Source organism: Gopherus evgoodei, chromosome 2 (assembly GCF_007399415.2).
Source record: "Gopherus evgoodei ecotype Sinaloan lineage chromosome 2, rGopEvg1_v1.p, whole genome shotgun sequence".
Lineage (NCBI taxonomy): Eukaryota > Metazoa > Chordata > Testudines > Testudinidae > Gopherus > Gopherus evgoodei.
This window is the reverse complement of record NC_044323.1, coordinates 120,053,726-120,071,020: the sequence shown is the minus strand read 5'-3', so window position 1 is coordinate 120,071,020 and position 17,295 is coordinate 120,053,726. Positions and strand designations below refer to the sequence as shown.

The window sequence follows — 17,295 nt, the reverse complement described above, 5'->3', positions numbered from 1 at the left end:
TGCTGCAATTGATGCAGCAAGCGTCATCTTAGCAGGTCTGGTGAAGACATGCTAAATTGATGAGAGAGCACTCTTCCATCAATTTGTGTACCCTACCTCCCCGAGAAGCATAACAGAAGTGCATCTCCTGTTGACACAATGCAGGGTAGCCACCACAGTAAATGAATCTAACTATGTTGACTTCAGTTATGTTAGTCACATAACTGAAGTTGTGCAAGTTAGATCGATTTACCACAGTAGTGTAGACCAGCCCTTAGAAACCAAAAGGCTAAGAGTTTGAGGAGCCCAGCATGCCTTATTTTCAAGGTCCAGAACTGAGAATCCTGGAGAATGATATCTTTAGACAAAGAATGGCTCTGTCATTTAAAGTACGTTAAATGGCACTCGATGCAAATACATTTATCATGATTTTTCTACTCAACAGTAAAAACAACAAAATGGTTTTACCTTGTTAGCTGGAGTCTGTCTCCAAAGATGCAGTGCTCCATGGAAAGCATGAGCAAGAATCATTGAACCATCTGGGCTAAACTGACAGTCAAAAAATCCAAGCGTGTTACCACCCACTTCTCCTACACGGACCTGAATGAACAATTGAAAGTGAAATATTTATTGCTCAGTAACCAGTCTTTCATTAGCTGTAATCGTACTCCAAGCTCAGCCACATAGCACAATCTATATTTTGCATGCAAAAAACATGTTAAAAGAGCATTATTACTCCTGGGGGAATTCTGTGCCACTGCATGTGCAGAATTCACAGATTTCTTTGCCTCCCCAAAGAAAAATTATTTTCTGATGGGGAGGCAAAGGGAAGCCGTAAGATTGGTCATGTGTCCTTCCCCAGCAATGTGGGCATGTGGTTTCGGGCACCTAGAGCAGCCAGTGGAGAGAGAAATCACTGGGGGAAGAGTGCTAGTGCTGGGTCAGACCACCCCCCAGCCACTCAATCCCCATGCATCTGAAGCCCCCGCATACCCAAACCGCCCACCATCTAGCCTCACCCCCCCACATCCAGAACACTCCCACTAAACCCCCCTAATCCAGCCCTCCCCAGCCCCGGCCAGTGGCTCCTACCCTGCACCAGGCTTAGCTGCTAGTCCCGGCTGGGTTGGGAGTGGGGGGGAAAGAGCACTGTTCCCCTATACGGAGCGGCTGGGTCTGGGTCAGACCCACCCCTAGAAACCTTCCCCAGTGCTGCACCCCCGCCATTCCTGCCCCCATTGCTCAGCTGAGGGGGAGTGGTCATTATATGGGGAGCTGCTCCCATCTGCCCAGCTCCCGTGCATTCTGATGCCCCCATATCCAGGCCCCCTTTACCGTGCCCCACTCCCTGCACCCAAACCACCCCTCACTGAGCCACCTGCACTTGAACCCCCACCCCGACAAGCTGCACCCCCTATGCACCTGGACCACCCCAATGAGCTCCCCACACCCAGACCTCTCCTGCCAAGCCTCATTCCTCCACACGAAGGCCTCCCCACACCCTTCTGAGCCCTAATTACCTTCACCTGGACCCCACTGCACAGTCCCATTGCCCCTGCACCCAGATGCCTTCCAACAAGCCCCTGTGTATCCAGATCTCATCCGGACCCAGACCCCCACCAGAGCCACCCACATCCAGATTATCCCACACAGAACCCTCTCGCCCAACACCTGGATCTCCCCACACTGAACCCCTCCACACTTTGATCCTGCTGGACTGAGCCTGCCTGCCCACACTTGGTGCATCTAGCAGGGAGTGGCAGGGACCTGGAGTGTTTCTGGAGCAGGCTCAGCCCTTGCGCTGTGTCAGGGTCAGGTGCAGCTTTTCCATCAAGTCCATGTCCCGCCTTTTCACCGAGTCCATGTCCCAGGGAGGGTGGGGAGCACGGATGGGGCTGCAGGGTGATCTCCCACTTATGTGGAGTCAGTCACCTGTGCTCCCCACTGCCACATTTATTTATTGACAAATAAAATTTGCAGAATCTTAATATACTGTATGCAGAATTTTGTTTTTTGGCACAGAATTATCTCAGGACTACATTACGGTTGCAAAATCAAGGACACAAAAATTAAGAGGTACCAAAATAAAGGTTGCTCATGAAATTTTTATGTGGCCTCCTTGACTGACAGAACAAGGAATAACGATCTCAAGTTGCAGTGGGGGAGGTTTAGGTTGGATGTTAGGAAAAAAATTTTCATTCGGAGGGTGGTGAAGCACTGGAATGGGTTACCTAGGGAGGTGGTGGAAACTCCTTCCTTACAGGTTTTTAAGGCCCAACTTGACTAAGCCCTGGCTGGGATAATTTAGTTGGGGATTGTTCCTGCTTTGAGCAGGGGTTTGGAACAGATGACCTCCTGAGGTCCCTTCCAACCCTGATATTCGATGATTCTATATATCAGGGACCTTTCCTCAAATCAGCAAGTCTGTGGTAGAGCCAGGTATAGAACCCAGCTCTCCGGCTCAGTCCAGCTCTTTATACACAAGAGAACTTCTTGCAATCTTCTGCCTCATTCACTATCCATCCTTGAACTGAATGAGAAATGAGACTTGTAGAACGAATGCGTGATCATGTAATCGAAGACTATTGTATTATATACATGTAAGGGGACTGTATTAAGGTTGCAGGGTCAAACTTAATTTTGGTATTTTTTAACTTTTAAATTCTTATCTTTGCAACTTTAGTCCATTTAATGTAGGTTTGTGTGTGGAATTTCCTAAGTTTAGTCAGAAGGAAAGAAAACAAATTCCAGCACTTTTCTTCTGCATAGTAAAGTTTCAAAGCTGTATTAAGTCAATGGCTAGTTATTAACTTTTGAAAGACCAACCATACCATTTTGTTCAGCACTACGAACATTTCACAGTTATGAACAATCTCCATTCCCGAAGTGTTCATAACTCTGAGTTTCTACTGTATATGCAACTGATGATTTTCAGAGACATTATCTGGCCAGATGTGTGTGAACTTTCATGGTGATAGCAAAAGGCATCTCTCTGACCTGATCAGCATCACCAAGCCAATTTCAAATTCCTACTCCCAAGCACAAAGATACTATATAACTCTTCAAAGAAATAATAACAACATTTAACATTAAGAACACAACCTATTTTCTAAAACCTCATTCTCAAAAATGGTTGAAACTTTTTGCTGATATCTATAGCTATATCCAAAAATTGACCTTAAGCAGAGACAAAGCATAGAAAATTTTAGCCCAAACATTTAAAGTCTGGCAAAGTTATAAGTAACAGAAAACAGGGGCTTAGCAAGTGTAAAGGAACTTTAAATATAGGTGTTGAACCATATCCACCTACATTAAAACACCATTACAAATACTGTAGTGGCATACACTAGTGATAAAGAAACTTATTGTGGTTTGCCACACGTTGCAAATAAGTAAGAAAATACACACATCAGAAAAATTAAAACTATTACATCACAAAGTATACTCTGTTCTTTTTGAGAAATTAGTTTTATTTATGTCATAGAGTATATCAGTTGAGTGAACAAAGGAGAGAGTGTTTTAACAGTTTATGTAAAAACTTCAAAGAATTCACTTTGCAATCAAAACCAGGTCCTGCAAATTTCAGCCCCCAAAAGTGGAAAATTAGAATGTTATTCACAACTGAGTAACTGCATTTAAAATGGCAACCTTAACCAAGGATATCACTAGCACTTCAGCTATAATTCAGTTTTGTCAGGTACTACATCTTTTGTTCAGCTGTTGCCCTTGAACTCGACAACTGTTTTCTGCATTATCTTTTCTATATTTTGCATACAGTTCTTATTCCACTGAACATACATATAACTTAGGAAACATTTTCAAAGCAATATATTCTACCTGAAATTTGCCACAATAAATTAAAGAAACAAAGCACAAAACCCAAAAATCACAGTGAAACTTGAGGCAAACCCAATATATGTCAGGTTACACAGGTATGCTAAGAAAAACTGGCCCTTACCTGTTCTAACCATACCCCAGATTCTTCATCTGGAGCCCACAGAATCATAGTTTTGTCCATTGATGCAGACAGTAGTCTCATTGGTTGTTGTATTATGCCATCTACAGTAGAAAAAATAAATTATTCTGCTACTACAAATTAGAATGCTCTTGAACAGAATATGGCAATATTGAAATCTAAATATGCTGAAAATTCAACTGCTGCATTGTAAACAATGAATACCAGCCTTAACAAGATCAGGTCCTTGATAAATGCAAATCTCTGATAAGGGTATGTTAAAATATTGTTTCAAATATTTATTTGTACCAGGGCTATGCTAAAGGAAAGTATAAGAATAAGCAATTTATACTGTTTCTTTCACACAAACTAAAAATAAATTGTAAAGATGAAGATTTGTTTTTAATAATCTCTCCAGAAGATCAATGTTAACTCAAATGCCCTTCCTTGTTTTTCTTAATATAGAAAAATGGTAGAGTCATAAAATATTGGCATTCTGAAATGTCTTTATTTCAACCTTACATGCATTAGTAGAACTCTTCAGAGAAATTCCTTGAATTTGTCTGGATTTTCAAATATAAATTATTTAAAACTATGTATTAATATTTAATTAGTCAAAGGTAATTGACTTTTTCAATTTTTTCAAAGTTTTGATTTAGAGGAAACAAAAACTAGCACACATTGATAACATTAAAGACCCCAAGGTTATGAATCACAATTCCAAACTCTTAATCTGTAAAGATAGTCTAGTGTATTGGATATATATCATTAGATTATTATTGCTTGAAAGCGGGATGGGGGGGAATTCTATAATGCTATTAATTGTTCTACAAACTAAAGCAGTAACTGTTCTTTCACATATTTAGAATAGTTTATTCTTTTATTTTGCTTAAATCCCTGATACTATGGCTGGGGACAGAGAATTGCAGAGGCACTAAAGAAGAATGTTTTCGATTACCTTTGACTAATTAAATATGAATGCATAGTTTTAAATAATTTATATCTGAAAAACAGACAAATTCAAGGGATTTCTCTGAAGAGTTCTACTAATGCATGTAAGGTTGAAATAAAGACATTTCAGAATGCCAATATTTTATTACCATTATTTTTCTATATTAAGAAACACAAGGAAGGGCATTTGAGTTAACATTGATCTTCTGGAGAGATTATTAAAAACAAATCTTCATCTTTACAATTTATTTTTAGTTTGTGCTGAACAAACTGAGGTGAAATACCACAAACTGTATAAATCACAAATCAAACAAAGCGAGTACTACATGTAAAACATTCATATACTATATTCATATTGTCTTTTATCAAGGAAACATCAATAAAAGACAAAGCATCATATGGTGCACAACAACAAATAAAGCAGGAACACCATACAGCAGGACTTTATGATATAGGCAAAAATGTTCTGAATGCAAAATTACAGAGAATATTCCAATAGCTTCTCTGCGGAAACTTTTGCCCACATAAAGGTATATAATGTATAGTAGCACCATGTTTATACATTATCTGGTAAGCTATGCACTTTATGTACTTTCTTCCTACCTTTTAAAAAAGAAGGCTGCCAGTGAACTGCAGATACCCAATTTTCATGGCCAGCTAACACCGACTCCAGAATAACTGCATATGTTGTCTCAGTATCTACTATAGAACAGAGGGAATGAAACTGCTTATTCTTCGATAGCATTTTGATAAGAACAAAGATCTTTCACATTTTCACAAATACAGAGACAGCTGCTATAGTGATACAATTCAATGAGAAACCTTAAAAACAAGCAAAGTGAACTGCAATATGGTATCCTGCACTGCTGGGTGGCTCACACCCAATGTGGGCCCTGCAGTGCACAGGCCAATCCTATTGCCCTATCTGGAAATGGTACCAAAATTAAAGGTAATTTGTAGACTTACTCTATTCTCCATGATGTTGGAAATTAACAAATTAAGGCTGCCCTGCATAAATTGAAATACTCATAACTATAGAATAATCAGTCTAACTCACTGCAATGCACTTAATTATAAAAATATTTCTGACCTCAAACCATAGCTCAAGTGTTACACAAGGTGGTATGTCAGGTATTTATAACAGTTTGTGTAATATACTATTATTTTAATACATCTTTAAGTACTATATTTAAAGAGAAGAAAAGATTTTGAAATAATATGTTAATAATTAAAAAAAGAATAATTTGGCCTCTGAGACTTGATCTTCTCTGAATTACTATATATTTTTTAGAAATTTCTATAGGACATTACTTAGCATCCCATGTAAAGGAAATCATAATGAGTCTATCCTGCACAGGGGCTGATATCTGGGATTTTTTCAAATGTTGTTATACTTCTCCCCTTATCAGGGCTGGCTCCGGGCACCAGTGCAGCAAGCTGGTGCTTGGGACGGACCATGGAAGTGGACGGCACGTCCAGGTCTTTGGCAGCAATTCGGCAGCAGGTCCCTCAGTCCCTCTCAGAGAGAAGGACTGGCTGCTGAATTGCTGCCGAAGAATGAAGCGGCACGGTAGAGCAGCTGCCAAAGTGCTGCCAATCAAGCCTTTTTTTCCCTCTCTCTCTTCACCGCTTGGGGCAGCAAAAAAGCTGGAGCTGGCCCTGCCCCTTCTAAACCTTTATGTAAGAAGACTAATGAATTTTGGCTATAATCTCCATAAACATGATATTTCCAATGCTCACAAGTCTAACTTCTACAAAATGTTAAGTATGTGCAAACATGTTTATATCATACTTCACTCTCTTTCTCTTGTTATATGAAGAGCTCTGTATGAGTTAGTTAGGACCAGTAAGGAAATAAGACTGAGTAGACTTGTAGGCTCTAAAGTTTGTTTTGTTTTTGAGTGCAGTTACCTAACCAAAAAAAAAAAATCTACATTTGTAAGTTGAGTTTCACGATAAAGAGATTGAACTACAGTACTTGTATGAGGTGAATTGAAAAATAGTGTTTCTTTTATCATTTTCACAATGCAAATATTTGTAATGAAAAATAACATAAAGGGAGCAGCATACACTTTGTATTCTGTGTTGCAAAAGAAATCAATATATTTGAAAATGGAGAAACACATCCAAAAATATTTAATAAATTTTCAATCGGTATTCTATTGTTTAACAGTGTGATTAAAAATGTGATTAATTGCGATTAATTTTTTAAAGCGCAATTAATTTTGGGTTAATCGTGAGTTAACTGCGATTAATTGGCAGCCCTATTACAAAGTAAAAGATAATAGAATTTTTCAGTTCACCTCAGACAAGTATTGTAGTGCAATCTCTTTACCGTGAGAGCGCAATTTATAAATGTAGAATTTTTTTTTTTACATAACTGCACTCAAAAACAAAACAATGTAAAACTTTAGCGCCTACAGCTCCACTCAGTCCTTTCCTGTTCAGCCAATCGCTAAGACAAACAAGTTTATTTACATTCACAGGAGATAATACTGCCCTCTATTTACAATGTCACCTAAAAGTGAGAACAGGTGTTTGCATGGCACTGTAGTCGCTGGCGTTAGAAGGTATTTACATGCCAGATATGCTAAACACTTGTAAGCCGTTTCATGATTCAACTTGTAGATTGCACTACCTTTTTTATCTTTTTACGGTGCAAATATTTGTAATAAAAATTAATAATTACAGCTGTCAATTAATCACAGTTAACGCATATGATTAACTCAAAACAGATTAACACTTTTTTTTTAAATGAGCATTAATCGCACACCAGGGTGCCATGCTCAGGGGGGTCCTTCTCCATGCCTCGAGAGTCGGGGTGCCCCTTCTCCCGCCACCCTGTTCTACTGCATGGAGCTATCCCCTGGCCAACCTGCTCCGGACTGGAAGCCTGTCTCCTGTCTGTTGTGCAGATCCAGGGAGCTGATGTTGAGGTGTCCCCCACGCCCCTTCACTTCCCCCCCCCCCCCCCGTATACCCTGTCGCTGCTGAGCTGGGGTTGGACAACAGGGGAATATTGTCTGCTGCTGGCTCAGGAGTGAGTGTTGCTGACAGCAGTTTCTGCTGCCTGGAAAAGTGTTCAAGCTCCTGAGTGCTCTGCTTAAGAGATAGTGCTCCCCCCACACACACTTCCCCCCACACCAAAAATATTTAAATAAATGGCATTCTATTATTATTTAATAGTGCGATTAAAACTGCAATTGATCGTGATTTTTTTAATTTTGTGATTTTCAGGGTAGAAGAAATTTTGGGGGTAGTTGGAAGCCACCCATAGAAAGGGCAGGACTGGTTGTGTGGGGATCCAGAAGAACCCAGGCCTGTCCACCAATCCTGTAAGGAGTTTGGCACTAAAGGAGGTAACTGGGTGGATAGGGGGCATTAGATATCTTTATGGAGAATTGATTGTTTAAATTCATTGCCACACTAAACAGATGCAAAGAAACAGGCAGGCAGCATCTCTTTGTGAGCCAATCATAGTGCAATATTAACTTTGATTTTCAGACCTCCACCATGTGTGTGTGTGTTCTGTGTTTTACACCGTGGAACTGCTTCAATCTCAGAGCTACGGGACACAACAATTGCATAAAGCTTTAATGTTTAACAAAAATAAGTCCCCGAAAAAATACTCAGTGGATTGATAAATGGGTGTAAATCTGTAAAAACTGAACTCCTTTAATAAAAAACCTGGTAATTTACCACTGAAAAATCAGTAAAAACTGAAAACACAGAAAACTACATGTCTGTGACTTTCACAAAAACAATGGGTGGGACGAGAGACTGAGGGAGGAAGGGGGGCTCAGAGCCGGGGTGGAGGGGGGAGACACCAAGCGAGGCAGCTTGGAGTTGCAGGACCAGTGGCTGGAAGTTGCGGGGGCCCCTCCACAGCCCATGGTGGCTTGCAGCTGCAAGGCCAGCAGCTGGGAGCTGTGACTGAGAGCTGTCTTGCATGACCTCTGTGACATAATTTATCTTTACATATGATTACACAGCATGTTAAATTATCTGAAGTAATAAATGCATATGAGGCTCTCTTTTCACCTTTAAAGGCACATATGTAATTAAATCTTATTAATATGAAAGACTTACTAATCTTATTAATTTAAAAAAACTTAAGACGTGGATTTGTCTGATAACTGGAGAGAAACTGTGTAACAGCTTACTGTGTGTAGAACAAATACATGTCTTAAAACCATAGGCTATGCTTATAATATTTATAGTTTACTAGAAGGCCTCTATTGAGACTTTTTGCTGATGTACTATTTCTGCAATAAACCAGACACTGTATACAGTCAATGCTTCTAAAACACAAATACATTTACTATATTTTCTGCTGCTGAGGAGCGAGAGTTATTACTGTAATTGAATTTGTCTTAAATTCCTCTAGCATAGGAATAAAATTAAACCAGAGAGAATTCCTGTCATCCCTACTGAAAGCAATAACCACAACACTGACTGGAAGAAGGAATAGCTACAGAGAGAGAATTTCAGTTGTTACTCACTTTTATTTTTCATAGTAAAAGTGTTCTCCTTCAGCCTTATAGAGTCATCATCTTTGACTTCCACAGATGGTGTTGATTTTGCCTGTACTTTCCAGATTCTTATCAGACAATCCTGGGCACAGCTTCCTAAGAAAAGATCCCCGTCTGTTTAAAAAAATAACACACAGTAAAACTAAAAATGTTAAGTCACATACCTTTTCATTCTGACTTAACAAGATTAATTTCTTTCATTCTTATCACCCTTCACCACACCATACACATTTTATTTTTCCCTCTGCAAACAGTATTATGAACACTATTGTTCCTTTTATTCCAATGTCAACTCATTCTAATATTTTAACACAACCAAGCAAATTCGAACACACTGACTCATGGATCCTGCCTCACTTACATGGTTAACAGCCATATCCTGGGATATACAATATTAAAACTTCAGCCTCACAGTTCATCGGTCCAGGATACATTGGTTATTGACTAAGGGAGAAAACCCACAAGTTACTGTTCTGAGATCTGCTTCTCCCTCCTGCACCCTTGACTTTTTCACCCTCCATGCCGCTTAGGAAGGATAAGTCCCCAATCTTGAGTATCCCTGTATTCTGGCTAACTGAGACAATTCAAATTCTGTATTACTTTGCATTATACAGTAACTCCTCACTTAAAGTCGGCCCAGTTAACGTTTCGTTTACTTTGCTGATCAATTAGGGAACATGCTTGTTTAAAGTTGTGCAATGCTCCCTTATAATGTTGTTTGGCAGCCGCCTGCTTTGTCCACTGCTTGCAGGAAGAGCAGCCCCTTGCAGCTAGCTGGTGGGGGCTTGGAACCTGGGTGGACCGGCAGCCCTCTATCAGCTCCCCTAAGTTCCCTCTGCAGCAGCCACCCAGCAGGCTACCATTTGCCAGCAGTTCAGCTGTCCCTCCCCCCACTGCCATGTGCTGCTCCTGCCCTCTGTCTTGGAGCTGCTCCCCAAGCCTCCAGCTTGCTGTGCAGGGGGGGAGTGGGGGCTAATCTCAGGGTGTACTCCTCCCCCTTGCTCCTGCACCCCACTTACCCCATCTCCATAGAGCAGAGGGGGACATACGACAGGGCTCAGGATGGAGGGAGCTTCCTGGCAGCAGCTGCATCTCAGCTTGCTGATTAACTTAATAAGGAAATGTGCATATCTCTCTCTCTCTCTCTCTCTCTCACACACATACACAGAGTGTGTGTGTCTCTGTCTGCCATGCTGTCTCCCCTCCCTCCATTCGTGCTGCCTTGTAGAGTGTGAGGCTACATTAATAACAAGTTAACCCTTGAGGGCTCAGCCAATTGCTCGTTCATCATTTAGCAGTAAGGCATTCCCTGGGAAATATCCCACCCTCTAACTCCACCACCTCAACCAAGCTTCACAATCATCATTGCTGTGTACAGTATTAAATTGTTTGTTTAAAACTTATACTTTGTGTGTGTGTGTATATATATATAGCGAGAGAGAGAGAGAGAGAATCTTTTGTCTGGCAAAAAAAAATTTCTCTGGAGTCTACCCCCCACGCTACGCGCCATTTACATTAATTCTTATGGAGAAATTGAATTCGCTTAACATCGTTTTGCTTAAAGTTGCATTTTTCAGGAACATAACTATGACGTTAAGTAAGGAGTTACTGTACTTTGTCTAGTCTGAGGAATGTTGTTCAGTAAAGTGACCCAGATAGATTATAATCAGAGGTGCCATCTAAAAAAAGATCTACAGCAAATATGTCATAGAAGTATCAGAGAATATAAATATATCAGAGAATAGCAAATACTGGAGTAAAATGGCAGTGCTACGCTAAAATATTCCTCTGCCTAACATCTAATCCATGCAATGACATCAGCCTTCCACCGGATCAAGAACTGCGATCTAACAAATGAATGGGATTAAAAATGAAGATCAGATAGTTGTTTTTTTCCTCCTAATCTTCAACTCTCTGCCTCATTAAATGTTTTATTAGACTCTCATACTGACCACAGACTGCCCATTCAATGCCTCTTATCCAATCTTCATGGCCACGGAGTATTAGTGTTTTCTGAAACTAAAAAGAAATCATCATTACACGACAGAAATCAGAACTTCAATGTCCAATAGTTTTACATACCATACATATGCTTTGGACAATTAACTTCTGCTCTTCAGATGTGCTGACCACCTGCAACTCCTATTAACTGGATGATCAGTACCTGAAGAACAAGGCCTTATTGTCCAATACCATGTTCTTGTATGGGACCTTTTGATGGGGTCATAGCCAAGGAGTAACTTCAGCAGATCATCTCATCTCAGTTATTGTCCCACTATCTAAACAAGAAAGGTGGGTGCAAAACAGATGGGGTTTTTCCTCCCTACAAACTTTTTCTTTTCTTTTCTAAATCTGTTGGAAAAAAATTGCCAGTACTGTAAACTCGGAGGTCAATCCTACACTTACGTGACTTCAACAGGAGTTTTGTCTGAGTGAAACAGCAGCAGAGCCATTAACCATAATTGTTTATATTTATTATGTTGATATGTATGCATACACAGTAAAAGGGATGACTACCTACATAGTCTTTGACATTTCTGTAATCATCTTCACCTACTAATAAACATTTCTTTGCTTCTCTGTTTTTACAATTCACAGCCTTAACATTACATAGATGTCTAGATAAAAAGCATGAAGTCACTGAAAAGACTTTTGAAAACACTCCAAATTGGAAAATTTTGTTCTTAACTATAAATTTGTCTATTTGTAACAGGGAATCCAACAATCCGATTACTCACCTTTGGGGTATTTATACCCACTAGCACTCTCAGAGGCAGCTTGCTGGTTAGATTTTTTTAACATCTAAATGATTACTCTACAACAGAGCAGTAACTATAGCACAAGCCCAGGAGGTAACTTCCAGCACAGAAGAGAACCTATGAAATACCTGTCAGTGTTACAGAGCTAGTTGCAGCTCTGTCCCCTTTCTGTGCCCTTAAGGTCTCAGGCCGCCACTACCTCTTTTGGGGTGGAATTCTGCAATTCTCTCACTCTTAGCCCATGCTCCTGGACTACAGTACCCAGCATATCAACTGCATTTCCTAGCATGTTCAACTGGGTTCACCACCTGCATGCAGTTCTTACCTTTGAGAGTCAGTGGTGAACATAGTGAGCAGACAGCCTTCTTAAAACTAACGTATTGCTTACTGACCAGTGGGAACAAAGCATTTCAAGAAAAGGATTTTTAAAACAGTTAATATGCCATTTTGTCTTATCTAAAGCCCCTACCATCCTGTGATGGTAACCCGGGCAGACCTAGCTTCCTCAGGCACCCCAGATATTATAGACTGTATCCTCTGCATGTCAATGTTGGCACATGGAGTGGAAACTAGTTTGTTCTATCCCTCTTTATTATTAGCTGCTGTTTCCATCTGCTCTATGGTGTTGAGTTTGACTGTTCTGTCCTCCCAGCTAACAGTTCTTCTTAAGGTTTCCCTTGGAGTGAGGAAATGAGAGCACCCAATTGGTTACCACTTGACAGCTTCATCTGGGAGTCTGCGTATTGGCAACCGGAGTACATGTCCCAAATGTGTCAAACACTTCCTCCTAATTCTAGTGGAGACAACCTGTAGGTTGATACTTTCTCCGATCTCTATGTTGGTAAAAAAGTCTCTCCATTGAATCCCAAGAGCTTTTATAGAACTTATTTTAAAAAGACATCTAATCTTCTATATGATGTATTGGAAGCTCTTCAGCTGTCACAGCCATATGTTAGCACTGAGATTACATTTAAGCTGAAATTTTTCAGGTTTTGTCTGGTACTGTCTCGCTTTTATTTCCAAATGTTACTGAGTTTAGTGAATGTTATGGATGCCCTTCCTATCCTTGACGTCACTTCTTTCTTGACATCTCCATTGGCTAGTATGGTGCTTGTGATGGGACATCTGCACCACACTGGTAGAGACGGAGTTAATAGAGATCTGGGGAGGCTACGAAGAGTGAGGAACAGCCAGTCAGGGCTCACTAAGCCCTTATAAAAGGAGTTGCAGGCCAGAGTAGTTCAGTTGCTGCTGGGAGCCCAGGGAGTAAGGACTGTGTCCCTGGAGGGCTAAGAGAACTATAAGCACCTTGGACAGAGCAGTGGTTGGCTCCTGGGACTGAGCAGCTGTGCTCTGAGATGAAGGTGAAGAAGGTGCTGGGGCCATGGGGAAGTGGCCCAGGGAAATAGAGCAGTATTGACAGAGTGTACAGAAGGACAACAGGAGGCTGCTATTTACAGGGTGCCTGGGTCACCTCCCTTGCTCCTGGGGAAGTGGCTAGACTGTTGGATGGCGATACCTAACCCTGGAAGGGGAAAACACAGCTGATGACCTAGCCGGAGGGCTGAGTTGAGAAGAGGATGCTGAGGTTCTGGGAGGGGAGAGAGGCGCCATAGGCGCGAGCAGAGACAGAGTGCTGGTGTGCAAACTGTGAATGTGGGCATCAGCCTTGAGCTAATCCCCAGCATGACCAGGAGGAGGTGCCAGTCTGGCAATGAGGGCTGTACCCCCATGACAGTGCTGGTCAAGTAAAGGAACTATTCTATTGTCTTGATGTTTTTGCCTTTCAATATTATGTTATCGTTTGAAATCTGGACTTCAAGGATGTCTGTTTTGGTGTAACTGATTTTGATCCCTGCTTGACCTGCTGTTTTTGCCAACGTGTCTTTGTAGATTTTTGGAGTGTTGCTCCATAACGTAATATCACCAAAACCTAGATCTTCTAGGCATTTGCCTTCTATGCATGCTATGCCAGTGTTTGTATTGCTAAAATACTTCATTATCCAGTTTATAGCAATGTCAAATAACAGTGGAGACAGAACACAGCCCTGTTTCATGCCAATATTGACACTGAACCACTCTATTATCTGGTTGTTCGCCTTTACAGAACACTTTGCATAGCTGTACATAGCCTTGCTGTTAATGACTTTAGCTGGAATTCCATACAATTGACCAACACTGCACAATGTATGCCCATGCAGGTTGTCAAATGCCTTTCGAAACTGATAATAAACAAGAGCCTGCCATTCTATACATTCTGCTATGATAGTCCTTAGTCCAGAATCTCTTGGACCTGAATGCAGTCTGTTCTTTGATGGTAAAACCTCTAACCTTCTCTGCAACACATTGATTTTCCATGCCCTCTTCTCCCAACATCTGAAGAATTTTATCATCCAATTCCTAATCCCCAAAGGATTAGATCAAATGACTCAGCTGATTCTATAAGGCAAGAACCTCAGCGCTGTCGCCAAAGCTGTGCTGCAGCTAGGACATTCCTGTGATAGAAGTACTATCCTCAGATGAGTCCCCCCGACAATTTGCTTATTCCACAGCAGGGCAAATATTGCTCTGAACTGGGAGCAAGTCGCAAGAGGCACTTTTAGAAGCACAGACTTTTCCCGATACCTGTAATTCCAGGTAAATAATACTGATATCCCATTCCAGAGATGACCATAGTCTTCTGACAAATATAGGTCCTGGGTGGCTCAGACAGATCACCCTAGCAATTTTTATTCTATTGGAATGTCCGTCAAGTGTTTGCCCTTAGACATATTCCTGGTTTTTCAGGCACCACGCCAGAGATCAAAACAGTAAATGAAGGGTTAAAATCTCATTACATAGAGAACCAGGCCCATTACTCCAAACTGGCAGAAGGAATGCCTGCAGAGGAAGGAATTTTCCTGTTCAGATTTTCAAAAGGTTTCAGTGACTTAATACATTTAATGTTAAACCATAATAGCTTGAGCCTGAGCATGGTTTTCACATTCAGCTTCAAGTTCAATGAGTTACAGTAATCCAGACCAGAGATGTTAAATGCATGAATCACTGTGGCCAGATCCTTGTCTGGAAGGAAGGGAGAATTTTCCTGGCAAGCTGGAGGTGAAAGAAAGTATTTTTAAACAATGATACTTCATGCTGGACTTTGAAGCTTCACACCACATTGATGAATGAATGTCTTCAGTGGAAAGCGGAGCCAACATCTACACTAGCTTTTCACTGAATTTCCCCTTTCCAACCATCACCATTTTGGTCCTATCTGAATTTAGCTTGAGACAATTGCTTTTTATCTAAGTGCTGAGTGCTTGCAGGCATTATCACAGTTTTGCAGTGGTGGTAATTGCATCCATTCAGAATGAGATATACAAGTGCGTTATTGTGTTGTTGGCAGCAAAACCACTGTCTCTTCTGTAGTCTCATGGAGATAAAGAAGAAGTGAAGAGTTTTAGAGAGGACAACTCATCATCCTCTTAGCTCTGATGGAAAGGTACAATCACAGTGATCTACTCCTGTTACGTCACATAGGCAGGTTAACAGCACCTTGTGGCCTACTATGTAAAAAGCTGCAAAGAGGTCCAACAGCACGAGTATGGAGATTGTGCCTGTGTTTATGGCTCGAAGAAAGTAGTCTTTTAGCATCATTAGAACTGTGTCTGTGATGTGCCCTGGTCTGAACCCTGATTGTGAGGCATTCAGGATGTTGGCTGCCATCACACGTAGTTAAGACTTTCATGATTACTATTTCTGATCTTTCCAAAAGATCTTGAAGATCTTACCAGTAGGAAAAATGCTCTTGAAATACAGAGAGCTTGCTAAGATCGAAAGCTTTTTAGAAAGCTGTATCTAACTTCAGACCACCAAATGACATATGATCAGGTGTGTTCTAGAGATGTCATCCTCAGGGGTGGCTCCAGGCCGCAGCACGCTAAGCGCATGCTTGGGGTGGCAAGCCGCGGGGGACACTCTGCCGGTCGCCGGGAGGGCAGCAGGCAGCTAGCCTTCAGTGGCATGCCTGCGGAGGGTCCTCTGGTCCTGTGGCTCCGGTGGACCTCCTGTAGGTGTGCCTGAGGAGGGTCCGCTGGTCCCGCAGCTTCGGTGGAGCCGCAGGACCAGTGGACCCTCCGCTGGGATGCCTGCGGGAGGTCCACCGGAGCCACGGGACTGGCGACCGGCAGAGCGCCCCCTGCGGCATGCCGCACTGCTTGGGGTGGCGAAATGTCTAGAGCCGCCCCTGGTCATCCTTATTCCAGGACTACAAGATGATGTGCTTTCTGGCCACTGTGGATCAGAGAAAAGACTATGAAGTGAATCCTGTGGTATTACAAGAAAACATGTTATACAAAAATAAAATAAAAATGTAGGAACATAGGAATTGCCATACTGGAGCAGACCCATGGTCCATCTAGATTAGCACCCTGTCTCAGAGTGGCCAGAACCAGATGCTTCAGAGGATTGCCTAAGAACCCCGTAGTAGGCAGATGTGGAATAATCTGTCCCTCATACAGGTCTCACCTTGATCTCTAATAGTTAGAGATTGGCTTAAACTCAGAAGCTCAAGGTTTAATGCCATTTCCAAAATCTGTACTGTCACTGATTATGACAAATCTGGATATTCTTAATATCTGTATAAATATCCATTCACTTTTTGAATCTCATTATGTTCTTGGTCTCAATGACTTCCTGTGGCAATGAGTTCTAGTTTAATTACATACGGTGGAGGAAAATTTTTCACTGCATTTTGAATTTGCCAGTTTCTAATTTCAATGATTTTTGCCTTGTTACAGATTTGAGACAGGGAAAACAGAAGCTCACAATCTATCTTCTCTGTAATTTTATATATTTTTATTGTTTTCCCTCTTATTTGTCTCCTTTCTAAGGTAGATTGGAATTGTTTCTCTTCACATGGAAATTTTACCAGCTTTTGATCATTCTTGTCATTCTTCACTGAATCTCCTTCAGTACCCTTTTTGAAATCGAGTGTTCAGTATGTCACATAGTATTCTAAGTGAGGTTACACCACTGAGTTATATAAAGGAATTAGTGTTTTCAGTATTATTCTTCATCTCATTCCTAACGTCATTAGCTTTTTTGACTGCAGTTGCACACTGAGCAGATATTTTCA

The 17,295-nt window shown here is 41.2% G+C and overlaps 1 protein-coding gene across 6 annotated transcripts in view; it reads right to left on the bottom strand.

Annotated features, from left to right (window-relative positions):
* Positions 1–17,295, bottom strand: part of ELP2 (elongator acetyltransferase complex subunit 2) — a 124,778-nt gene that overhangs the window by 60,386 nt on the left and 47,097 nt on the right. For 4 of the 6 annotated variants that reach the window (XM_030551622.1, XM_030551624.1, XM_030551625.1 and 1 more), the window contains 5 exons: positions 11,370–11,436; positions 9,388–9,531; positions 5,489–5,587; positions 3,938–4,038; positions 448–579 (listed from right to left, as the gene is read on the bottom strand). In XM_030551622.1, coding sequence (XP_030407482.1) covers positions 448–579; positions 3,938–4,038; positions 5,489–5,587; positions 9,388–9,531; positions 11,370–11,436 — 543 coding nt within the window. The remainder of the gene's footprint in view (positions 1–447; positions 580–3,937; positions 4,039–5,488; positions 5,588–9,387; positions 9,532–11,369; positions 11,437–17,295) is intronic. The other 2 variants (XM_030551623.1, XM_030551626.1) reach the window with 1 other exon arrangement.